The sequence below is a fragment of the Hyperolius riggenbachi genome, chromosome 3 (genome assembly GCF_040937935.1).
Source record: "Hyperolius riggenbachi isolate aHypRig1 chromosome 3, aHypRig1.pri, whole genome shotgun sequence".
Taxonomy (NCBI): Eukaryota; Metazoa; Chordata; class Amphibia; order Anura; family Hyperoliidae; genus Hyperolius; species Hyperolius riggenbachi.
Genome location: NC_090648.1, coordinates 425,630,919 through 425,658,379, shown reverse-complemented (window position 1 = coordinate 425,658,379; position 27,461 = coordinate 425,630,919). Strand labels below are relative to the sequence as shown.

The window sequence follows — 27,461 nt, the reverse complement described above, 5'->3', positions numbered from 1 at the left end:
CAACTATAGACTATTGCGAGAAATGAGCTGAAGACACATTATGCAGAGATACAAGAACCACCATCATCTTTTTCTTTCTTTGAAAACAAGATGTTTACAACTCTGCCCACCTCTCTGCGTTATGAAGGTCAACCGGACTATGACAAAATGGCTGTCATGTTATCCTAGATGAAGCAAATTGCTTTCTGCTACTGAGTGTGTAGGGCCGTTGTATATGCGGGGAAGATGTAGAAATGTTTACTTCGCTTGAAGCCATATGGTACGTGGAGTTCATGTTTAATTGAAGGATAACTCTACTTTTAAACAATTCTTGACAGAAATAAAAAAATCTTTAACAGGAACATCCAATCAATTCTGCAAGTTATGTTTACTGTCTTTGCACTTTTAACAGAAGAGAGAGCAGACTCTTCTATGAGGTAAAACCTTATTACTGCTGTAGGCTTGAGAAGAGTCATAATTTGCCTTCTTAAAACAGAAAATAGTTGTGATAATTCAGCTTTAATTGAGCAACTGTGGTTTCCCATGATGCATCACTCCTGAATATGCAAATCATGTCCTGAAGCCAGGCTTACATCCAGAACTGCTAGTGTATTATGACGTACATTTGTTCTGGGCACCCCTCATTTTAGCGCTGGGAGAGCCAAATGACGATTCACCCCAAAATTCCGGGTAGCGCTAATTACTTTTCCCCCTCTGAGTCGTAGCAACTGGGAGGGAGAAGTAAATTGCCAGATCCCTGAATTACCTGTACGTGGGGCGTGGACTATAGCATTGATGCTATAGCCATGCCAAACTCAGGTGCTGCGCAGCCAAGAAGCCCTGCCTTGGTATCATGAGCCTATAGCTTATACATTTTATAGAGTTACGTTAACCCAACCTGTTTTGGACTTTGTGGCCCACATCAGTGCATGGCAGGGATGGATGTGGCTATATGGCATAGGGCTTGGACCAGTACTAAGGAATACCCAGATAGTTCATGGTGACCCAGAACCACTAGAAAAGTATAAAGTATAAAAGATACTAAAAAACCCTTCTACTAAAAAGCAATGCTGAGTATAATTTGCCAAGAAGGCAAATTATACTCAGCTTTGCTTTTTAGTAGGAAGGCTTTTCGGTCTCTTTTTGCCCATGATACTCTTAGCAATAGTACCCATTTGTAAGGTTTATAATTCATGCCAGTATTGCAATGTAATATCACTACAGATGAAGGAGGATTCAGAACACAATTGCAAAATGTCTTTTATCATTGTAGATACAATTTCATGACTTAACCACTTCGTATCCAGACCTTGTTTTCCCCTTCTGGACCAGAACCGTTTTGATGCTTAAGCTATGTCCCTGTTTAATCAGCAATAACTTTATCCCTACTCACTACATCTAAATGATCTATATATATAATTTTTTTCAACACAAACTAGGCTTTTAATAGGGGGTATTTAGTCCAACATTTATTTTTTTTTGTTTTCTAAACATTTTTATGGGAAAAAGAGAGAAAAAGTAAAAAATGCATTATTTCTCAGTCTTTAACAATTCCAATTTAAAAATAAAAAGCGCCACTGTGATAAAAAACCATGCCGCCAGTTTTATGTCCCCCTTGTATAGTCAGATGTGTCCCAAGTATCATCCTTCCCCAGTATAGCCAGATGTGTCCCCAATATCAGTCCCCCAGTATAGTCAAATGTGCCCCTTGTATGTGGTGCCCCCCAGTATAGAGACAGTAGCACCGCCAGGATTGGCACCCTTCATTACAGTCAGATGTTCCCCAGGATAAAATGTTCCCCCATTATAATCAGATGTGCCCCCAGGATTAGTGCCCCCCCATTATAGCCAGATATGCCCCAGTATTAGTCTATCCCCCCCCCCCCCCAGGTTAACCAGATGTTCCCACATCATCAGATCCACTACCCCCTCCCTTACCCTGATGCCTGCTAGTTTTTTAAAACCAAGATATTAGCCTCCCACCTACCCCAGTGGCGTGATAACAGCCCCCCACCAGGCAGCCCCCTCCGTGCACAGATCGGCTAAAAAAAATGAGCAGCAAGCAGCCTCTCCCCTTACCTCGTTCCAGCGATGAGCCTGCAGCCCGAGCCTCCGATCCCCGCTCTGAACTCTGCCGCGTATTGCCGGTTACCCGGTCCCGGCTTGATGGCATCATCAAGCCGGGACCTGGATATTCAGCATTACGCGGCTGAGTTAAGAGTGGGGATGGGAGGCTCGGACTGCAGGCTCTTCGCTGGAACGAGGTAAGGGGAGAGGCTGCTTGCTGCTCAATTTATTCAACTGATCTGTGCACCGAGGGGACAAATGAAGGATCCCTGCTGTTTGCTACAAGGGAACATGTTCCCTTTCACCAATTAGTATTGCAGCTGATAGTGCCGGGGGTGCACTCTTAAGCGCACCCGATCGTGCACAGCAGGGCTGAAAGCTGCATCAGTGGCTTGGAGGATGCCACAGGTGACGTAGATATACTGAGCTGTGGAGTTAGGCCTGGTGCACACCAGAAGAGTTTTTCGGAGCGTTTTGAGTTTTTGAAACCTCCTGCTAATGTTATCCTATGTGTCTATGCACACTGGAGCGATGAGGTTTTGTAAAAAAAAAACCCATAGCATTATATTGGGAAGAGCTTTTGAAACCTCTAGCGTTTGGGGAGCTTTTCTGGTGTGTCTCAGCCCTAAGTGGTTAAAGGATTACTGTAGGGGGCTGGGGGGAAAAATAATTGAACTTACCCGGGGATTCTAATGGTCCCCCACAGATGTCCTGTGCCCACGTAGCCACTTACCGATGCTCCGATCCCTGCCTCCAAATAACTTCTGGAATTTCCGACTTTAAAGTCGGAAAACCACTGCGCCTATGCGGCCGTGTCCTCGCCCCCGCTGATGTTACCAGGAGCATACTGCGCAGGCGCAGACCGTACTGGGCCTGCCCTATACACTCCTGGTGACGTCAGCGGCAGCGATGGCGCGGCCGCTCAGGTGCAGTGGTTTTCCAAGTTTAAAGTCGCACATTCCGGAAGTGAACCGGAGGCGGGGACAGGAGCATCGGTCAGTGGCTGCATGGGCACAGGACGTTTGCGGAGGACCATTAGAAGCCCCAGGTAAGCTCAACTCTTTTCCCCCGACCCCCTACAGTAGTCCTTTAGTATTTTGCTTTTTAAAAAAAAAAAGATTTCAGAAAAGATAACATTTCTCCGCCATTACTTGTCCTATGTGTATCAATTGTGAATGGGCATACCTGTATTGTATCCTCTGCCAAGTGCTGGCCATGGTCGGTGATTCTTCCATAGGTTTCCCAGATACCAGTCACTCTGATTCTCCACCAGGCCAAGAACCTGTTGTCCTGCACACAAAAGAAAGATGACATTAATCCTGGGTAATCTGTCAGTTCCAGTGACAACATACATGCAGTTTGATTGTTCTACCCCTTCATGAATCTCATACCATGGCAATGACAGCAATTAAAAAATAATTACATTTCTGTATATGTTCCACATTAATAACTATTTAACTGCTTTTTGTTTTTCTATCACTGCACTTTGAAGGACAGAAAAGGTGTTCTGTTGGTATTACATTTAAAAAATGTGTCAACAGATCAACCAACAGGTACACTGGATGGTCCATTCAGGCATAGAACTCTGTAATTATACAGGAACAGAGCATTGACAAGGACAATAAGTAGTGCACAGACATCAAGTAGAGACTAAAGATGTGCAGAATAACACTGCTTGACGTGTGCAGGTGAAGAAGCTTTCCATGAGATGCTGGCGTAGACAATCCTCATCAATCCAGGGCGACATTTCACTTACTGCTCTATTAGTTTCACGTTACAAGAGATGTTTAAAACACCACTCCTGTCCACTATTTCATATAATGCTAGCCCTAAATGTGGCAAACAAAAAAGGGGCTTCACATCTTAATTACTTTTCTCGTGAATAACATATCTGCCTCTTAATAAATGTTGATACTCTACAGCCTGAACACTAAAGGCCCGTACACACACTAGATGGATGCCGCACCAACAGGGACCCGTTCCCTTCTGCGACATCACTGGGCTGAAGCTGTACTGACGTGTAGTTAGCCTGCAGGCTGATGTGTTCTGCTGTAATGGGGGGGGGAGGGAATGATGGAGTAGGGCAGGTGTAACATCATGCAGCAGGCAGGGTAAGTGAGGTGAACAAAACTTTAATCTGTGGCGCTTCAAAACTAACTGTGAACACAAAATGCAGTCTTTTTCTGGCTTGAAATTTATAGTGCAGCAGAATATTCCTCTTCCTGCATGGGTAATTACCTGCACACAGCAGGAACTTGTTACTTACACTAACTGAGTAAATGGCTCATTTAGCAGGAACTTGTTACTGGCAGTAACTTTGGCATTTCTAATCTGCTTTTTAGGCATATTGTAAAGTGGCTGTCATTTGTTTTATGCGTAAAAAAGAAGACAGAAAGATGAAATAGTGCATCAATCTTACCAATGGGTAGAGCTGCTTTAAAGGCACTGTGGGTGTTTGCTTAGACTGCAATCACATTATTGCTAAATTCCTAACCTTTCAGCAATCCCCACACCATTCCTACATCAGTAAAGCCTTGAACACACGTACGAGGCATGAAACCTGGCAGGGATTGGGATACTGTTGCTATATGAGGGGGAGGAGGGGAAACGGAGCGGTGCGCTGATGGCTGGATGGGGCCTCGAGGGGGCATCGGGGGCCGCTGTACACACATTCGATTCTCGGCAAAAGCGGTCATTATCGGCCGTCTTAGCTGAGTTTCATCTAACAGGTGTATGAGGCTTTATGTGTGCAACCCTTTGTTGCATTATTGCAGAAAGGTCAAATATAATCCAGTCCATATTTCCTATGGTGTGGATATGCTTGAAGATCTCTGGAGAGGCCTTAGTAAATCAGGCCAATCTTACCCAAAAACTAAACCAATAGGAATTTAGGTAGCCCCACCAATAATTACTGCTCATCAATATTTTAATAAAAAAAAAAAAACTTTGAAAAGAAGATGTAAAAATGTGTGGTCCTGTGACAACTGACACTGCATCCTGGTTAAGGACCCATTTGTATTTCACAGCTGTCCCTTTAGTGGTCAAGTGCTGCACTCTATACCTTCTGTAGGATTTCACAACCTGTCCTCCAGAACCAGAGAAGATGCCGATTTTGATCCAGTTCTGTTTAATGCCTGAAGAAGGAACTTAATGTTTTGAAAGCTTGCAACAAACCGTGTACGGTTAGTCATTAAAGATATTGCCGGAATCAAGGTTTGAACAAAACCCCAATGATATATTCAGATGAAACAATGGATTCAATAAACAAAGTGTAACTGGTACACATGTCTGCCCCCACGTGTACATCAGTCTCATTCTTCACCAAACTGAGGGTCCCAGGCCCCAACGGGAACTTACACCCTGGCCCCTGTGACATATTCTTTATACTGAAAGAGTGATCATCTGTATGGAGATGAATACTAAACTAAGTCAATATTTGAGCTAAGCCTGGAGCTCAGTATTAAGTTAGCCACATACAAATGGTTATATCCCCACCCAATCTTGATAGGTTGGTAGATAATTTGTATGTGTAAAGAAACCTTTAGATACAGTCAGAGGTACACCCATATGCCAGCAGCATTCTTGCAGACAGCTGTTCACTGGCCAAGTAATGGTTTCCATACCATACCCGCCTGCCACCTAATAACAGCACCTTCTTGCTGAATTCTATATTACCCAGAACCATCGTCCATCCCCTCCACATTGCATCTAGGGATGCAGAGTCTGAACCAGCTATTCCCTTTATGTATACTCTGTCACACTCATCCCAGTAAACAAGTTTATTTTGTTTAAACACTGACTGCGCTCCTTCTGTCCGAAGCCATTAGAATAACGAGGAGCGATGGTACCCAGCATGCCCTGCAACGTGCTTAGTGGAGTCAATTCCCAGCATTGTTGGGCAGAGTTATTCTCATCTCCGCATCCTGTCGACCTCAATGTTGTCCTATTTATCTGACTTTGTCCGCAACCTTTGCTGATTCTTTTCATTGTCCTTTTCTGATTATAGTGGGGCTTTAATTCAGCAAGTAACTGCCTTGGTGATCTTATCTCCGGATTTCATGCATCGTTTTACAAAGACTTCTGTGTCTCTGGCGCGGTATAACAAAGCAGCCACACGCAATGCTATCTTTTTAAAGATATTATGGGGAGATTTAAATTTGAAATATAGCCATGGAAGAAAAATAATCAAGTTACAGGATATTTATGGAGAGTAACAGACCGGCAAAGTCATTTAAGTCATGGGAAATCTATGAGGCCCTGGGGCCAGTTCTTACTTTACCTGTTTGCTGCCATTTTAATTTTGTTGTTTAGTATCTAGCCAACGGACATTCGTATTTAAAGGGAATGGTCAGGAGAGGGGGCCTTCAACACTGTTTTTCATCAACATACAAGAATGAGTTAACATCTTTACCAAGGCATATCTAGCAGCTACCTACCTTCAGCCAGCTAATGGTAACAACTGACATTTGCATAAATAATAATTAGGCCAGATTATTTGTTGCCAACAGTAAATTAATTATCTGTACAAATAAATATCTGGATATTTCCTTCACCTTAGTTCAAATGAAGTAGTTAGCTGAAAGGTCTTCTATAACTCATGCTGTGTGTGTGATGTGCATGTTGTGTGTGTGCGCTGTGCACTATGCCTTTGCTGAGCGCGTGTGCTTTCTGCTTTGTGTGTGTTGTCTGTCTGCTGTGTATGTGCGTGCTGAGCATGTTCCACTTGTGTGTGCGCGGTGTATGTGTGTCCTGCATGTGTTTGTGTGGTGTGTGTACTCTGCGTGTTTGTGTGTGTCTGTGCATGTGTGTGTTTGCTTGTAGTGTGTGTAGGCTGTGGATGTGTGATCTGTGCGTGATGTGTATGTACGTATGTGTATGTATGTTTGTTTGTGCTGTGTATGTGCGTATTACACATGTGCGTGTTACGTAAACGAAATTAAGCAGTGGCGTAGCAATTGGGAATGCATAGGTTGCGACCGCACTGGGGCCCTTGGAACAGAGGGGGCCCACTAGGGGCCCTCTTTCAACCATAGTATTAGCTTTTTATTGGTGCTATGCTGATAATGAACACCTCTTTATGTGCATTGCATACTGGTAATCCTTAACAAATGGTTACACCTCTCTGACACTGCAGCTGTCCTTGGTAGGTTTTGGGGTTCAGTATCAATGGAGTGCTTGGGACCCCATGTAAAACTCACATCAAAGCTCCTTAGTTACGCCACTGAAATTAAGGGCTGGTTCAGACATGCTTTCTTGAGGTTATGCCGCAGCATCTCAATCAGTTGAGGTCAGGACTCTGACTGAAGGCGTATCTTCTTCTGTTTAAGCAAGCAGAAAAGCATTTGGAAGATTGCAGCGGTGCTTTCCTGCTTTCCTAAAGAGAATACTAGGAATTATTTTTGCAGCTTATGAAGTACCCCGTATTAGACACCTACAATACATACACACATAGAAAATAACTACACTTCTTGACCCATCTGTGTTGAGTCCGCTGCCCAGTCTGTCACAATGCAGGGCAGTGGACATAAGGCCCAATCCCATTCACTTTTTTCTCCTAAGTTTTCACATAGGAGATCATTTTTCACCTTATGTTTGTAAGAACTTTTCAGCACTCTGCAACTGAAAAAGTGCTAAAATGTAGGTGAAATATAACTGTCAAAATTAGTCTGAGTATTTTCTCGGTTGTTGGTGGCTTAGAAGGCACTTTATTGATACGGTGTGAAAGCATCACCTAGGAGAAAACTTGAGAAAAAAGGGGAAGGAATAGGGGCATAGGGGTTGATGTACAAACTTGCGGTAATATCGCCATGCAGACAGCGATCGGTAATGTTACCCTTACTACTGGCTGCGTGTATCGCGAGTTACAATATTGGTGCAACCCGTGGTACTTGAGTAGCGTGAACGTTGGTGATGCTCATTACCGTAGCAATGTTTGTGCCACTCGAGTACCGCAAATCGCACTTATAGCGTAACTCGTGGTACGTGCTGCCAGTAGTAAAGGTAATATTATCGCTAGTTAGGGCATCAGGCCTATAGTGTGAATTGGTCCTATCATGTAACAGATGTCTTCCCTTCCTCCGTATAACATGAAGCCCCACTTTTACACCAGATTTATCACCCGGCACCCCTCTTACTTTTAATATCCAATAGTCCATATCAAGAAAGAGTTGCCTGAATTTTCCTCATTACAATAACCTCATTATACTACAATAGATTCATTTTGTTTTGCTTCTAGCTTTTCTTTTGTATCTAAACACAACAACAACAACAACAACAAAAAAGTGGTTTGAAACTGTGCAATGTTCAGCATACAGTATATTGTTACTGTGCAATCGCACTTGATGTACATGAACAACAATGCAAATAAAGCACAATTGGGAGCTCTCAGAGAAATGACAGCGTGGAGGAGGAGGCAGATCTATAATTTCCCATGAAAGCTGGCGTTTCTATGTAATCTGCTAGAATGAGTTAAATTGATAATAAAATGGAGGTGCATTGCATGCCGTTACCAGGGACTCTGTTCTATTACCACTGAAAAGCTTTCACTCCACTTGCCACATTTTGTTATAGAAAATAATAGGGGTGAACGCTTTAGATGAAATTGAATAAGAGATAATGTAGAATATTGAAGGGAACTGAGTGAAACGATAAAAAAAAAAGTACACTGTGACATAAACAGAAAGAAGGGATGGCTAATGATAATAACCTTTAAAGCCCACTTTGAAGAACTATTATGATTTTGAATAGCATGTAAAGTAGTAAAAAGGATTTGTTTTAGGGTTTTTGATCCCCATTTTCAGCAGGACTGTGGAGTAAAAAAATCATCTGACTCTGACTCCTCAGTTTATGAAAACACCGACTCTGACTCCAGGAACCCAAAATTGCTTTGACTCCTCGACTCAGACTCCTTAGTCTAATTTTTACAAACGCAATGGATGTGGTTCAAAAATCATCTGACTCCTCACTTTATTAAAACCACTGACTCCGACTCCAGGTACCCAAAATTGCTCCGACTCCTCGACTCCAACTCCACAGCCCTGATTTTCAGCCTCCTCATTCATATGTAGCAACCCTTCTTTCATGTTCAGGTGCCCAATTGGTCCGCAGTCGCCCAAGGGCCAGACCTTTGTGGCCTTACCAGAAATCCGGCCCTGCTCGTAGAGGAACTGATGGAAATGTTTACAGATGGTGACACAAGACAGCAATAAGTATTCAAACTATATATTTTTTCTCAATGTGAATGGACATTCATAATATTTTGTTTTCACGTTTCATACCATAAGATCAGATTAAAAATATAAACATTCTTTCAGAAAAAAATTAAGAAAGCATACTGAATTTGCAGCATGTACACAGATTTTCAATCAATTTCAGCAAGAGATCAATTGAAAATCAGTGGCGCTGCTGCTTGCCCAGGGCTTCCCCCATCTGTGTTCCCTCGGCAGCAGAGCTCTCACCTGTCCCCTCGGCTTGCGTCCTTCGATGTCTGGTGGCTTTTCATGATGCCGCGGGGCTCCTCCTCCCTGTGTCTTCCTCAATCCCTGTCATGTGACACAAGCTGAGGTTCAAACATTGGAGTCCTGAATGCAAGGACCATACCTCTAGTGTTTGAACTTCAGCTTGTTTCACATGACCAGGAAGAGAAGAGGACACAGGGAGGAGTAGACCCACAGCATGAAGTAAACCCCCAGACATGGGAGAACATGCCTCAGCAGGAGAGGTGAGAGTACCACTGTTACTCGGCGTCAGTCGTCTGCAAATCGAATGCCGCTGGCGATGCGCTTTCCACCTGCTGCCGATCGAGCAAAATTATCCATTCTGCACAATCGACCAAAATGATCGATTTCAGATTGATATCAATCGGACAACGTTTGCGTTACCGATTTCTGGCAGATTAGATCTCAGTGATCGAATCTGCCATATCACTTGTGAAGCATTGTCTTGCTACCCTGACCATTTTGTAAGGTCTAGGAATCTGGAGAGTGACCACAAGTTGGGATGAAGTGAGGACTGTGGAATCAGTACAAAAACCATCTGACTCCAACCATGACTCGTCAGTTTATGAAACCTCCGACTCTGACTGCAGGTACCCAAAATTGCTCTGACTTCTCGACTCCAACTCCACAGCCCTGGAGGTGATCAATTAGTCTGTGGAAGATTGACATTAAAGCACAGAAAAATAAATAATTTTTTATTGTTTTTAATCCCTTCCTCCCCTACCCAATAGTTACCAAAATAAAACACTTGTAAAAAAAAATTACACAATTATATATATATATATATATATATATATATATATATATATATATATATATATATATATATATATAGTGGGTTGAAAAAGTATTCGGCCCCCTTGAAGTTTTCCACATTCTGTCACATTACTGCCAGTCTGCCACAAACATGCATCACTTTTATTGGAATTCCATGTGAAAGACCAATACAAAGTGGTGTACATGTGAGAAGTGGATCGAAAATCATACATCATTCCAAACATTTTTTACAAATAAATAACTGCAAAGTGGGGTGTGCGTAATTATTCGGCCCCTGAGTCAATACTTTGTAGAACCACCTTTTTCTGCAATTACAGCTGCCAGTCTTTTAGGGTATGTCTCTACTAGCTTTGCACATCTGGAGACTGAAATCCTTGCCCATTCTTCTTTGCAAAACAGCTGCAGCTCAGTCAGATTAGATGGACAGCGTTTGTGAACAGCAGTTTTCAGATCTTGCCACAGATTCTCCATTGGATTTAGATCTGGACTTTGACTGGGCCATTCTAACACATAGATATGTTTTGTTTTAAACCATTCCATTGATGCCCTGGCTTATGTTTAGGGCCATTGTCCTGCTGGAAGGTGAACCTCCGCCGCAGTCTCAAGTCTTTTGCAGTCTCCAAGAGGCTTTCTTCCAAGTTTGCCCTGTATTTGGCTCCATCCATCTTCCCATCAACTCTGACCAGCTTCCCTGTCCCCGCTGAAGAGATGCACCCCCCGAATATGATGCTGCCACCACCATATTTGACAGTGGGGATGGTGTATTCAGAGTGATGTGCAGTGTTAGTTTTCCGCCACACATAGCGTTTTGCATTTTGGCCAAAAAGTTCCATTTTGGTCTCATCCGACCAAAGCACTTTCTTCCACATGGTTGCTGTGTCCCCCACATGGCTTGTGGTAAACTGCAAACGGGACTTCTTATGCTTTCTGTTAACAATGCCTTTCTTCTTGCCACTTTTCCATAAAGGCCAACTTTGTACAGTGCATGACTAATGGTTGTCCTATGGACAGAGTCTCCCACCTGAGCTGTAGATCTCTGTAGCTTGTCCAGAGTCACCATGGGCCTCTTGACTGCATTTCTGATCAGCGCTCTCCTTGTTTGGCCTGTGAGTTTAGGTGGATGGCCTTGTCTTGGTAGGTTTACAGTTGTCCCATACTCCTTCCATTTCTGAATGATCGCTTGAACAGTGCTCCGTGGGATGTTCAAGGCTTTGGAAATCATTTTGTAGCCTAAGCCTGCTTTAAACTTCTCAATAACTTGATCCCTGACCTGTCTTGTGTGTTCTTTGGACTTCACGGTGTTTTTGCTCCCAATATTCTCTTAGACAACCTCTGAGGCCCTCACAGAGCAGCTGTATTTGTACTGACATTAGATTACACACAGGTGCAGTCTATTTAGTCATTAGCACTCATCAGGCAACGTCTATAGGCAACTGACTGCACTCAGAACAAAGGGGGCCGAATAATTATGCACACACCACTTTGCAGTTATTTATTTGTAAAAAATGTTTGGAATCATGTATAATTTTCGTTCCACTTCTCATGTGTACACCACTTTGTGTTGGTCTTTCATGTAGAATTCCAATAAAATTGATTCATGATTGTGGCAGTAATATGACAAAATGTGGAAAACTTCAAGGGGGCTGAATACTTTTGCAACCCACTGTATATGTATGTGTGTATATATATATATATATAGTTACCTTAGGGACTTTTTTAAATATGTATGTCGTAAGGGTATATTATTGTGGCTTTTGTAAATAAAGGCTTGTAACTATTATTATACTATAAAAACACTAAACAACTAATATGTTGAAATAAAATTACAATTTTTACATAATAAACAAATGATCTATGACTATATTCATATACCAATTTTGATATAAGATATCCCCTTAAACGTCTTTAGGACCGCAACAAAATTATTTTTGACCTGTGGCCAAGTGACAAATTTATTTGGTTTTATTGTCTTTGTCCTTGGTAAATATATTTCAAAACATTAATACAAGGCTTTCAGATGCAGAAAACACCTGGCTCGTCAAGTGTAGGGAAAACAATGTGAAAGAGCCTGTGATAATCAGGACTCTCTAAAGCACATGTGTCGAACTCCAGGCCTGGAGGGCCAGATCCATGCCAGTGTTTAGGATGGACTGAGAAAAGAAAGGACTGTGTTCTACCTGATTGACCACACCTTTCCTGATTCAGACCCATCAATTCATTTGAGCTGTATCAAAAATGTGTGAGGATCTCGGCCCTCGTAGGACCGGTTTGACATGCCAGCTCTAAAGGAAATGCAGCTCAGTTATAAGTCGAGAGGATCTGTGAAAATGGAGAGCGCCTGCCCAAACAGATCTGCCAGCAGATTGTGAAGTGTTACTGAGCATGTGTGACTGTCGTGTCTTTTTAAACGCGTTTTAGTAGAAATGTCACTGTCACCTTTTAATAAACATTTTTATAATCGGCTCCATGACCTTTAAATGTCTTTATAACAATACGACGGTGGAGCTATTTCCTTTTTATTATTTACATTTTACAAGATAAGAATATTTCCCCTTCGCTTGTCTGCCAGAAACATTTCTCTCAACATCGGCTTTAATGAGTAGGAGTAGTGTAAAAAATTAAAACTCGCTGAATATTTATGAAGGTGCTCTGCGTTCCTCGATCTTCTTTGAAAAAACACTGTGTGGAGGTGGCCTTATTTTCAGCCTGTCAAAGTGGAATATCGTAGGATTTTTCAACAGTAGGATAAGATCAAGGCTTCTGTCGCATTATCCTCTCCTGGAAAAATTGGGGTGGTAAAAATATTCACCTATGCTAGAAAAATACTTGACGTTCAGAAGAAGATTAAGAGAATAAAAGTCAGCTAATCAACTTTTTTGAAAGACTCCTTTTTTCTGCATCTGCTACAATTTTTTGCTTTGTTCTTTTTACATGACAGGTCATTGAGTCTTTTTGGATATAGCAGTGAAAATTCCAGAAATATGGTTATGGTATTTGAAACTGTTACTTTGGATACAGTGGCTTGCAAAGGTATTCGGCCCCCTTGAAGTTTTCCAAATTTTGTCACATTACTGCCACAAACAAGAATCAATTTTATTGGAATTCCACGTGAAAGACCAATACAAAGTGGTGTACACGTGAGAAGTGGAACGAAAATCATACATGATTCCAAACATTTTTTACAAATAAATAACTGCAAAGTGGGGTGTGTGTGTAATTATTCAGCCCCCCTGAGTCAATACTTTGTAGAACCACATTTTACTGCAATTACAGCTGCCAGTCTTTTAGGGTATGACTCTACCAGCTTTGCACATCTAGAGACTGAAATCCTTGCCCATTCTTCTTTGCAAAACAGCTCCAGCTCAGTCAGATTAGATGGACAGCGTTTGTAAACAGCAGTTTTCAGATCTTGCCACAGATTTTTGATTGGATTTAGATCTAGACTTTGACTGGGCCATTCTAACACATGGATATGTTTTGTTTTAAACCATTCCATTGTTGCCCTGGCTTTACGTTTAGGGTCGCTGTCCTGCTGGAAAGTGAACCTCCACCCAAGTCAAGTCTTTTGCAGACTCCAAGAGGTTTTCTTCCAAAATTGCCCTGTATTTGGCTCCATCCATCTTCCCATCAACTCTGACCAGCTTCCCTGTCCCTGCTGAAGAGAAGCACCCCCAGAGCATGATGCTGCCACCACCATATTTGACAGTGGGGATGGTGTGTTCAGAGTGATGTGCAGTGTTAGTTTTCTGCCACACATAGCGTTTTGCATTTTGGTCAAAATGTTCCGTTGTGAACATAAAAAAAGCTCAACTATAACATCTTTATCAATTGTGACTGAAATTAGAACAGAACTTAATGGTCTCCTGAATAACAAATGTTCATCAGAACATAAAAAATTAAAAAAACGATATACATTGGGGAAAAACAAATCGGGGAAAGTTTTAGCTACCCTTTTGAAAGATAAAGGAAGATCCAAATTTATTCACCATATAACTGATAAAAAAGGTAAAATAATCCACGATACTAGAATTCAAGTGAATTTTCTAACTTCTACAAGGAACTTTACAATATGGATGAATCAAACCTGCTAAACCCAAAAAATTTCCTAGACAAAATAAACCTCCCAAAGGTAAGCTTGAATGATAAGGCAGAACTGGAATCTCCGATATCCCTGGCAGAATTCTTCAGCACTGTAAGGGAACTACCCAAAAAAAATGCCCAGGCCCTGACGGTTTTAATGCCGAGTTCTATCAATCATTTACGAACATCTTAGCACCCCTCTTTTGTAAGCTTGTGAATAATGACGAAAACTCCATAATTTTCTCTAATGAATCAAACCGAGCTACCATAAGGCCTCTTGCACACTGCAAGCAAATCAGATTCAGATTCAGATTTTTAATCTGTTTTTACATCCGATTCCGATTCAGATTTTTAATCTTAACTGCATGCTGCGTTTTTTGATCCGTTTTTCTGTTGAATGTATTCAAGGAAAATCGGAAACGGAATCGGAATCGGAATCGGAAACGGAATCGGAATCGGAATCGGAAAACGGATTTGCAGTGTGCAGGGAGCCTAACTTTAATTCCAAAAGGGGATAAACCGAACCCAAGTTGTGCTCAATTTCGACCTATATCCCTTATAAATTGTGACGTAAAAATTTACGCCAAAATATTAGCAAATAGATTAAATAAAATAATTAGTCATCTTTTGGGGAGTCAACAATCAGGTTTTATTAAAAATAAACAAACTAAGGATAATATATACACTGCAATTGATCTGATCCACAGGTGCAGAAAAAGAGGGGAGGTTGCAGTGATGATTGCAGTGGACGCTGAAAAAGCATTTGACCGTATATCAAGAAGCTTTATCTTTGCAGTGCTGGCAGAATTTGGACTAGGCCCAATATTTATTGGGAACTTGAAGAAACTTTATAAAAACCAAAGTGCAGGCGTCAAGGTAAACAATCAGCTTGATCATACTTTTACTATCTCAAATGGGGTTAGGCAAGGATGTCCCTTGTCCCCCATTCTATTTAATCTTGGCATTGAAACAATTATACAAGCTATTCAACAAGATGATGAAATTAGAGGTATAAAAACTAAGCAAGGCGAAATGAAGATCTTGGCCTATGCCGACGATTTACTCCTAACTCTGACGGACCCACTTAATTCAACTAAAATGTCGAGATAAACTTAATCTTTTTGCAAAATATTCTAATTTTAAACTGAACAAAGAAAAAACAGAGATCTTAAATATAGGCTGTTCGGTAGAACTCATGGAGGAGATAAAACAGAGCAGTGAGTTTAAGTGTAATAATCATGCAATTAAATACTTAGGTATTAACCTTACCAGCAATCTTGATTCTCTCTTTAAAAATAACTTTTTGAAAATAGTCGGTGAATGTAAAAAAAAGCTGAGATCCTGGGACCGTCCGTGTTTCAATCTAATTGGTAGGATTAACATTATTAAAATGTTGATCCTCCCTAAACTTATTTTTCTGTTGCAGAGCCTACCAATAGCCATCCCTAATATATGGTTCCAGAACTGGCACAAGATATTCCAGAATTTTATCTGGAACAATGTTAAACACAGAATAAATTATAAACTAGTTATGAAAAGAAAAGACCAGGGCGGACTTGCCGCTCCAAACTTATATAATTATTATAAAAGTGTACATCTGACAAGAATTCTGGAATGGAAAATAGAGACCACCACCGTTGCAGAAAATAAGATATGGCCGCGGCTAGAGGAGGAAGAATCAGACTTTGATCTTGTCTTTACTTGGATCATTAAAAATATCAATAAAGTATATAATTTATCGTCCCATCCATTGATTAAACCAACCCTGAAATCACTGCTCTGGATAATTGAAAAATGGCAAAAAAAAACAGGGTTTTCCCCCTTGATAACCCTACGAGACAATCCAGACTTTCCCCCAGGTCTTGATCCAGCTTGGTTTGGTAAACATAATATAAGTCGCGAAACACGTATTGTTAATATTGGGGGAAACCCCACGCTGGGAATTAGACCGATTCTTGAGTGTAGTGACCAGATTGGTTCATGGGGTTTCTCCCAGATGCATAGTTTCTTTTATAAGTTTGCCGCGAGGGTGGTTCAGAGGAGGGATCTGAATAATTTTGAGAGACATTTCTATCTGGGAAAAAAAATGAATAAATCTATTTCGAGTTTATATTCAGATATCTGCGCAGCAGAATGTGACCAGGACTTTCCTGCATATTGCAGGAAATGGGAAATTGACCTGGGGTCCAGTCTGGAAGGGTTATGGCCACAAATATGGGTAAATACTTTCAAAATCCAAGATCCAAGGTTACAATTGATTCAATTTAAAACAATTGGTAGATGGTACATGACACCATCCCGTGTTGGTAAGTTTGCGAACCGCAAGGTGAGGTGTTGGAGGTGTGGACAGGGGGACGGTGGTACTTTACATATGTGGTGGCAGTGCCCGATAGTTAGAAAATTTTGGGATGATATCACCCTCTTGGCCGAGAGATTGCTAAAAGAAAAATTTGAACTTACACCGAAAGAAGCAATCCTTAGTTATACAGCTAAAAAAGAAAACCTTGGATGCTCTCTGATTAAAGAATATGGCACGATAGTTGCCAAAAGCATGATCGCTAATAACTGGAAAAATCCGTCTAGGTTAGATATAGGAGAATGGTTTGTTAGGATGGATGAACTGTGTAGGAACAAGGATCTGGGAACTACGAATAAAGTAGAAGAAATATGGAGAAGCCTTATAGCTAATCTCGGTTAGATTTATTCGGGGAGGGATTGAGTTAAAAATTAGGAATCGCTGGCGAACGCAGTTGGGGCTGGAAGGGGGCGGTGAGGGTCGGTATTAGAGTGTGATGATGGGCCTCTGGGAAGGAGTGGATGATGGGGGGACTGTGAGTGATACGTCTGGGACGTCTATGTTTGTTGGATGATTCTACAGGGTACAGATACCCTTCAAAAGAGAGGATGGAGAGATGAGAGGAGTATATACAAGATGTTGACGGGGCAAATGTATAGGATTGTGATATGAGAAGGATAAATAGATAACTGTCTCAGCAACATTCATGTAATTGTGAGGAAAAAGAGTTTAATGGTGAAGAAAGTTATAGTTATGCTTATTTAGCTCTTACCAATCTACGATGAATAAACGATGATGATCACACATCTCAGTTTAGGGGTATGGCAAGAAAAGAAATTGCTAATGCCCCATGTAACTGATTACTCATGAATTTGGGTCTGTGTGCTGAGTTAAAAAAAAGAAAAAAAGAAGAAAAAAAAAAAAAGAAAAAAAAAAAAAAAAAGTTCCGTTTTGGTCTGATCTGACCAGAGCATCTTCTTCCACATGTTTGCTGGGTCCCGCACATGGCTTGTGGCAATCTGCAAATGGGACTTCTTATGCTTTTCTGTTAACAATGGCTTTCTTCTTGCCACTCTTCCATAAAGGCCAATTTTGTGCAGTGCATGACTAATAGTTGTCCTATGGACAGATTCCCCCACCTGAGCTGTAGATCACTGAAGTTCGTCCAGAGTTACCATGGGCCTTTTGACTGCATTTCTGATCAGCACTCTCCTTCTTCGGCCTGTGAGTTTAGGTGGACGACCTTGTCTTGGTAGGTTTACAGTTGTGCCATACTCCTTCCATTTCTGAATGATCGTTTGAACAGTGTTCCGTGGGATGTTAAAGGCTTTGGAAATGTTTTTGTAGCCTAAGCCTGCTTTAAATTTCTCAATAACTTTATCCCTGACCTGTCTGGTGTGTTCTTTGGACTTCATGGTGTTGTTGCTTCCAAGATTCTCTTAGACAACCTCTGAGGTCGTCACAGAGCAGCTGTATTTGTACTGACATTAGATTAGATTACACACAGGTGCACTCCATTTAGTCATTAGCACTCATCAGGCAATGTCTATGGGCAACTGACTGCACTCTGACCAAAGGGGGCTGAATAATTATGCACACCCCACTTTGCAGTTATTGATTTGTAAAAAATGTTTGGAATCATGTATGATTTTCATTCCACTTCTCTCGTGTACACCACTTTGTATTGGTCTGTCATGTGGAATTCCAATAAAATTGATTCATGTTTGTGGCAGTAATGTGACAAAATGTGGAAAACTTCAAGGGGGCCGAATACTTTTGCAAGCCACTGTATGTGCCTCTCCTGATTTTATATTGATTGGGTAATTTTTTTTTCTTTCTTTTTGTATGATATTGTTTGAAATAATAAATAAAGAATCGTTAACAAAAAAAAGGCATTTTTCACCGATGCACAAAAAAGGGTAAAACACTGCGCACCATACCACCAGCCTAGCAAGAGCAGGACCAGGTTCGGCAACACCAGATACAGTGGTAAAAAAGAAAGTCCACTCAACTGAAGGGCTAAGAAGTCCAATCTTTATTTAAACAAGTGATTCTGGACACAGGCAATTCAATTACATCCAGGAGAGCTGACACTCTCTGTTCTATTTTGTCTCCTAGTTTGTATTAGTCTCCTACTATGTCACAGCCACATACTTGGCTATCTACTACAGGTACCTATCGATGTGGTTATTCCACTTGTAAATACAGGATCTTCTAAAAAAATTAGCATATTGTGATAAAGTTCATTATTTTCTGTAATGTACTGATAAACATTAGACTTTCATATATTTTAGATTCAAATACACACAACTGAAGTAGTTCAAGCCTTTTATTGTTTTAATATTGATGATTTTGGCATACAGCTCATGAAAACCCAAATTTTCTATCTCAAAAAATTAGCATATTTCATCCGACCAATAAAAGAAAAGGGTTTTTAAAACAAAGAACGTCAACCTTCAAATAATTATGTTCAGTTATGCACTCAATAATTGGTCAGGAATCCTTTTGCAGAATTGACTGCTTCAATGCGACGTGGCATGGAGGCAATCAGCCTGTGGCACTGCTCAGGTGTTGTGGAGGCCCAGGATGCTTCGATAGCGGCCTTAACCTCATCCAGAGTGTTGGGTCTTGCGTCTCTCAACTTTCTCTTCACAATATCCCACAGATTCTCTATGGGGTTAAGGGCAGGAGAGTTGGCAGGCCAATTGAGCACAGTAATACCATGGTCAGTAAACCATTTACAAGTGGTTTTGGCACTGTGAGCAGGTGCCAGGTCGTGCTGAAAAATGAAATCTTCATCTCCATAAAGCTTTTCAGCAGATGGAAGCATGAACCCACTTTTGAACCAGAAACAGCGGCAGAAGCGCCTGACCTGGGCTACAGAGAAGCAGCACTGGACTGTTGCTCAGTGGTCCAAAGTACTTTTTTCGGATGAAAGCAACTTTTACATGTCATTCGGAAATCAAGGTGCCAGAGTCTGGAGGAAGACTGGGGAGAGGGAAATGCCAAAATGCCTGAAGTCCAGTGTCAAGTACCCACAGTCAGTGATGGTCTGGGGTGCCATGTCAGCTGCTGGTGTTGAATCACTGTGTTTTATCAAGGGCAGGGTCAATGCAGCTAGCTATCAGGAGATTTTGGAGCACTTCATGCTTCCATCTGCTGAAAAGCTTTATGGAGATGAAGATTTCATTTTTCAGCACGACCTGGCACCTGCTCACAGTGCCAAAACCACTGGTAAATGGTTTACTGACCATGGTATTACTGTGCTCAATTGGCCTGCCAACTCTCCTGACCTGAACCCCATAGAGAATCTGTGGGATATTGTGAAGAGAAAGTTGAGAGACGCAAGACCCAACACTCTGGATGAGCTTAAGGCCGCTATCGGAGCATCCTGGGCCTCCATAACACCTGAGCAGTGCCACAGGCTAATTGCCTCCATGCCACGCCGCATTGAAGCAGTCATTTCTGCAAAAGGATTCCCGACCAAGTATTGAGTGCATAACTGAACATAATTATTTGAAGGTTGACTTTTTTTGTTTTAAAAACACCTTTCTTTTATTGGTCGGATTAAATATGCTAATTTTTTGAGATAGGAAATTTGGGTTTTCATGACCTGTATGCCAAAATAATCAATATTAAAACAATAAAAGGTTTGAACTACTTCAGTTGTGTGTATTTGAATCTAAAATATATGAAAGTCTAATGTTTATCAGTACATTACAGAAAATAATGAACTTTATCACAATATGCTAATTTTTGGAGAAGATCCTGTATTGCTCTAACCTACTCCAAGGCAGAATAGTTTTCTCTTATGCAAAACAGCAGTCTTTCCACATTCAAGGCATTATTAATTGTGCCACCATTAACATAGTTTAAGTTATTTCGTGTGATTTATACTCAACACAATATGTGGGTTACATGACTAGGGCCCTCAGGGATAGAATCTCAGAAAACTGTTGTGGTACCTTCAAGGATAACTTTGGTGGTTCCAAAGTTTGTAAACATTTTTTCACCTGTCATGGTGGGAATATGAGATAAAACCAGGAAATTAGTTAAGTGTTCCCACTTTCCAATTAACAATAATCCAGAGATCTAAATTACAGTTAACAAGTAAGATCTTTTACTCAGAGCGCTTCCCGCTAGTTGTGTCACTAGATATAAAACAATTATAAGGCAGTATGGGGAACATTTGAAAGGCGCTCTGCTCTATTTCTGGCTCTGAGCATAGCGTGGCACTTGATTTGGCCCGAGGAAGTGGATGGAGACCCACGAAACGCGTTGCCAGTGCTATTCATGATTATTAATTTATATATACTGTATATAGGTAGAAAATACTTTTTTTATATATGTCGGTAGAAAGTATTTTTATACCTATATAATTTGTTTGGCTAACACGGTACAAAAACTTTTTTGCTACTATCTTCATTTAGATATGAATTTGGCTTAATTTAGGTAAGTCACCTCAAACCTTATTATTCAGATCTTATTTCATTTTATTATCGTTTGGGTGTCTTTTCATCCTGTTTGTGTATTTCTATATTTGTATCTATACCTCCTTAAGATTTGCTAATTTGTACCTCTTTCAATTGATCCACCCTCTGGGCGTTTCTGTGTATGTACAGTATAAATTGGTGCTCCTGCGAGAGCCTCTTTTAGCTATGACAAACGAGCAAGTGTAAAGCTCCGATACGCGTGAGCTGAATTGCCTGTGTCCAGAATCACTTATTTAAATAAAGATTGGACTTCTTAGCCTTTCAGTCATGCGGACTTTCCTTTTTACCAATATTTCACCCATGCCAATTGCTCATGAGGCTCTGTACGACTCAAGCACTGATATTTCTGCATTTGTCTACATCATGCACAGGATGTTGAGGTGTGTGACAAGATACCCACAGGTGGAATATAACCCTGATGACCGTTTTGCGCAGTTGGAGCTTGTGTATCTGGCTTGAGCACGCCTTATAAGGGACCTGTACCACACGCAGTCAAGAACTTTAATGAAGGCTTGTCCAGTCCTACGCTGCAATATACCCCGAGTGCTGGAAACATTCCTCTTCTCTTTCTACATTACTTGATATCTTTTAGGTTGCCTACAGTGAGCCTCTTAGATATTTTATTTTTTATGCTGAACAGGTAATTTGTGCTGTATACACAACTATTACTTTAAGCGGACCCAAACCAAACATTTTTTTAATTCAAAATATTTAGTTGCACCACTCTGACACATACAAAGATAAACACTCCTTCAAGCCTATGAGCATTTCAGCACATGCTTTTCACCTTTCTCTTTTCATAACTAGGGTTATACAGGTGGCAGCCATTACTTCTGAGCTTAGTAGGAGGTTTTACATCACGGGTGTGTTTGTCATCAGCTACCCTCCCTCACAGGGGCATCATCTAAGTGAAATCTCACACAAGCTGAGATCACCTCCCCTGTGACATCATTAGTAGCAGCCTGTGTTTTTTTTTTTTGTTTTTTTTTTTATCTCCTCCACCAGTTTGCCGGATTCTGTCCCGGCAATATGAAAGGAAGGGAGGGGTTCCTCCAATAAATGTAAAATATTTTATATTTGTCATCATGCAGCTGAAAAAAGGCTGCTATTTATTATTATAATTTAGAAAATAGATTTTATTTCTGAAATGTTGTATTTTTAATTTGGGTCCACTTTAAAGGGAATCTGTACTCTAAAATTCTTACAATAAAAAGCATACCATTCTAATCATTATGTTCTCCTGGGCCCCTCTTTGCTGTTTCTGCCACTCCCTGCTGTAATCCTGGCTGTAAACCTGCCAGTTTTAGGGAGTGTTTACAAACAAAAAAACATGGCTGCTAACCAGCATGTGATAGGCTGAGAGAAGCTCAGTCTGTGACTCATACAGAGCCTAGAGGGGGTGTGGAGAGGGTGTGTATAACTTCTACCTATCCATGCAGAGCAGCACATTCCTGGCTGAGCCGACAAACCTGACAAAGGAAAGAAGATTAGATTATATAACAGAGATAATACAGCCACTGTGCAGCTAGGAAAGGCTGCATTATAGGGAACCAGAGAGGAACGTAGTAAAAAAAGAAGAAGAAGCTTTTATACATACCTGGGGCTTCTTCCAGCCCCATAAGCCTGGATCGCTCCCACGCCGTCATCCTCCGCTTCCTGGATCGGCGGTACCGGGTCCCGTCACTTCCGGCGGACGCGGCCAATTGTCCACATCACAGGGGCTCCCTCCATGTATGTACGCGTGAGGCTGCGCAGTAGGCAGCCTCACGCGTACATACATGGAGGGAGCTCTGTGTGATGCGGACTATTGGTCGCGTCAGCTGGCCGACTGACCGACTGTCGGCCTTGACGGGACCCGATACCGGTGGATCCAGGCAGCAGAGGACGGCGGCGTGGAAGCGATCCGTGCGTATGGGGCTGGAGGAAGCCCCAGGTATGTATAAAATCTTTTTGCTTGGGCCTCTGGTTCCCTTTAAGACAGACCACATTAGAACAGGTATAGGAACTTATAGGATAGAAGAAATAAGGCTGAACATTTTGTTACAGAGTCTCTTTAAGTTGCAACTGCCTCTGATGCAGCATCTTTTGGCTGTGAAATTTACACCAGGCTCTATTTTTACTGATCTGAATCCTTTTTATTGAAATGGAAACTATAATTGCAAATAGTAGCATGTAATACATTATTGTAAAATACCATTTTTACCCTAATTATCCTTCAGTTTCAGCATCAGAAATGATTGTTATATCGACATATTGCTGTATGTTAGTATGATGTTTAGACTAGGTTATAATGTCATGCAGCCTTCTCTCCCAGAGGTCTCTGGGAGATCATGTGATCATCCTGCTTATTATATTACCCCCTCAATACTCTCTTCTTCAATAAAATACCTCAGTTTATTGTCCCTGCAATATAGTGCCCCCATTAAAGCCCCCCTCATTATAATGCCTCCATTAAGTGTCTCCTTCATTACTGTGTCCCATGGTCTTGCCTCCTTCATTATAAAGCTCCTTAGAACTCCCTTTGCTATAATACTCCTATTTAGCTGTCCACGTTAGTGAAAACATCATTAAAATTCCACTATTTAGTGCCCCCTTCATTACTCTTGTCCCCACTGTGTGACTTCTTCATTATAATGCCTCCATTTAATGCCATCTTCATTACATTGCTTCCATGAGCACTCCTCTCATTATGGTGCCATCCAAGAGCCAAGTTCAGACAAGTTAAGAAACATACTGGTAAATACTGTATATTGATCTCTCAATGATGCTGTAGGCTCTACCCACAGCAGTGCACTGCTGCTGTACTGAACTCCACTGTGACATATCATGTGACACAAAAAGGACCTATTTCCACTACACGCGGATTCTGGATGCAGAAAACGGACTCCAATGAATGCCTATGGGAAATCTACTTCAGAAAAATTGCGTTTAGTGGAAACAGGCCCATAGACATTCAGTGGAGTCAGTTTTTCTGCATCTAGAATCTGTGTGTAGTGGAAACAGGCCCTAAGACAATGGGTCAAAATGGAGTTGAAAGGTCCATACATACACTAGATATAAGTCAAAGCGTACAAAAAAACAACAACATTATCTAGCAAAAAGTAGTTTAAATGACAATGTTCACACACACTGATACCGACATTCCAAATGATTATGTGATTCAAAGACTCCGCATGCAGGCAGAAGTGACATTTTACATGAAAAACACATATGCATTTGAACGATTGGTACACACCGCCTGACTGCATGCAATCTGCCCAATAGTCGTCTGAATTGATCTGCCAGTTGGATCAGGCAGAATACCAGATATTGGTCTCCTGTCATTTTGTGCAAAGATTGTCATCCGAAACTGCAAAATCTGTTGCTCATCAGATGTTTCAAATTATTCTTATCTAACGTGTGTACAAGTCTTAAGCCTCATCTACACGCATAGATGAGGCTCCGATCCAGCGGCTCAATTCGCCGCCGGATCGCCTCTCCCGAATCCCTGCGCGTACCCGCCGCGTCCCCGCTTGCCCGCGCCGGATACGATTCCCTGCTCGTCCCCGCCGGCGCTGCTTATCTTCCGCTCGATTCCCTGCCAATGTCCCCTCGCAGGGAGCAAGCAGGGAATCGGCAGTGGGGAGATCCGTCCTCAGCGGCTCGATTGATAAGGAACATCGGAGCCTCATCTACGCGTGTAGATGAGGCTTTAACCAATTCTGGCCCGACGCAGTACAAATCTACGGTGGGCAGGGGGCGCTGCGGTCCTGATCGGACGTATCTTCTACGTCCCATTGACCGCACGTTCCCGCCATTCCCGTCGCTCCCGTCACGTTCAACCCGCCGAAATTCGCATGCTCTGCCGCCTCTATGACGGCAGAGCCCTGTGAGCGGGTCAGGAGCCGTTTTCATTGGCTCCTGGCCCTGTCTTTCATGTAAGCAGCTCCCATTGGCTTACATGGGAAAACAGGGTCAGGAGCCAATGAGAGCGGCTCCTGACTGGCTCACATGACTCTGCCGTCATAGAGCCGGAAGAGTCTGTATCCTGGGGGTCCCGGCGAGCGGCGATGACGGCGGTTGCGGCAGTAAGGTGCGGCGATTCTTCGGGAATCCTTGGGGATTGGACCAGCGGTCTCTGGTCCTTAGGTGCCCGGGGACCGTTGGTCCGAAAGTGGTTAAGATGGTAGCATTGCCAATTAATGCAGATTTACTATTGTATGCATTAAACTGGCGGGCTGAAACTGGGTATGTAAACCTCAAAATCATACACCGGTCTGCGGGACCAATCTGGCCTTCGGAGCCATCTAATTTGGCCCGCTAGTTTTTTTCCCCACTTTGCATGTTTGGCACACTGTAGACCACCAGGAAAGCTAAATTGGAGGTGAAGCCCTAGGTCAACAGGGAAGTCATATGGGGGAGGTAGGGGGAAAGCACTAGACACCAGGTAGCTGTATGGGGGAAGGGGGTGGGGTCACTAGACACCAGGGAATTGTATAGGGGAGGAAGGGGGGGAACTAGACAGCAGGGACCTTTATAAAAGGAGAGAGGTGGCCACTAGACATTGAGGTTGGCCCATGATTTGGTCGCAGTGTTCAATTTCATCCCACTTTGTATTTGTATATAGGAGGGAGGACCACTAGACACCAGGAAACAATATATAGGTGGTAGCTGGGCCCCTAGACACCAGGAAACAGTATAGGAGAGGGAGGGGGGGGGGCACTAAACACCAGGGACCTTTATAAGGGAGAGAGGGCCACTAGACATTGAGGTTGGCCCATGATTTGGTCGCAGTGTTCAATTTCACCCCACTTTGTATTTGACCCCTAAATGATTGGTCACAATCATTTAATACTATCCCACTTCTGCTTTTGTGTTAAACCAAAAAAGCTGAAAATTCTCCAGATCATGATGTTCTACCCTACTTTAGAAACTGGCCCTACGGAGGCTAAACTGTAAGAAAAGACAAAGAGACGTCTAACAAGGCTGATATCATTATGAGGAAAGATGCAGGAAGGGAAAGAGGCTGGAACCATTCAGAGGTGAAATGAGGTTCTCGTAGATTCTAAGTAATGTTATTACAAAGAAGATTGGTGGGGAGAAGATGGTGTACTCTTGCTCTGACGGCCTATGACCAATAATTAAGATGTGAACAATTATGCTGCCGGCTGTCTCTGATGTTTGGGGACCTGCGGTTATTCCCGCTGAAGCTGGAGATAATCTGTAGAATCAGACAGCTTGTTAGACGTCGGAGTGCGGAGTTGCTTAATGTGCTATATGCAGTTTTCGCATCTCACATTTACATCAGGCTCAGCAAAACAGACATATCAAAGGAGATTTAAATGTAAGAGTTGGTGAGGTCATTGAAAGAGAACCTGTTGTTGACCTAAATAGCTTTCTAATGCAAGCTGCCACTGCCTGACTCACCAACTGCACATCCAGGGGAAAATACACAGGGTTTTCACTTTACATGTGTTTATTTTAACCCAAATTTAGTAGAAGAAAAGCCAGATTTTGCTTGATTACAATATCACAAGTTATGTAATTATATAGAATTTCACTGTGTTGAGAATTTACACAGCTTCACTAAGACTTAGCACTGTACATAAACTCACTGAGATTTAGTACGCAAAGATTCACTGATATTAGGTATGTTACAAAGATGCACTGAGATTGCTTTCTCTGAAGATTCGCTAAAATTGGTTACTCTGTAGAGATTCACCGTGATTGAGAGATATTCACTGAGATTGGACAGCCCCGTTTCTATGGGCGTGGCAGACGTAAGACCGCCCGGAGAGCTTTAAGGGAGAGGGGGAGCCTTGATGGAGGGGGGAGCCACGGCCTCACTGGGACTCAGCCGTGGGGAGGACGGCCCGACTTCTCCCTCCCCTCCTCTCCCTGGGGCCACCCTCTGTGCTCAGTAAGCACAGGGAAGCATTGCAACTCACATACTCCTAATCAGGAAGTAGATTGTGTATACGCAGCTATGCAGAGGAGACCAGTAGCAAGTGATCAACGATTGGAGCGGGAAGGAGGTGAGTTGCTCAATAGGAGACTTCCTTGCGCTTACTCTGCAGCGAAGGGGGGAGCACGGAGGGCAGCCATGCAACACCGAGAGGGGGAGCGCAGGTGAGCCCCAATATGCCCACCACCAGGGGATTCACCCACACTGCCTCTATCTAAAATACAAAACATACGAGAAACAAATGCTCTCTCCAAACCAGCAAGCTGACATTTTATATGGTCAACAGAGAGCCCGTGTTTGTGTTTTTAAATTTCTTTTTTGCAGCTTCC

The 27,461-nt window shown here is 42.1% G+C and overlaps 1 protein-coding gene across 4 annotated transcripts in view; it reads right to left on the bottom strand.

Moving 5' to 3' along the window:
• The window catches only part of LOC137564135 (xylosyl- and glucuronyltransferase LARGE1), a 670,081-nt gene that overhangs the window by 144,710 nt on the left and 497,910 nt on the right, over positions 1 to 27,461 (bottom strand). For all 4 annotated transcript variants that reach the window (XM_068277558.1, XM_068277559.1, XM_068277561.1 and 1 more), the window contains exon 7: positions 3,232 to 3,336. In XM_068277558.1, coding sequence (XP_068133659.1) covers positions 3,232 to 3,336 — 105 coding nt within the window. The remainder of the gene's footprint in view (positions 1 to 3,231; positions 3,337 to 27,461) is intronic.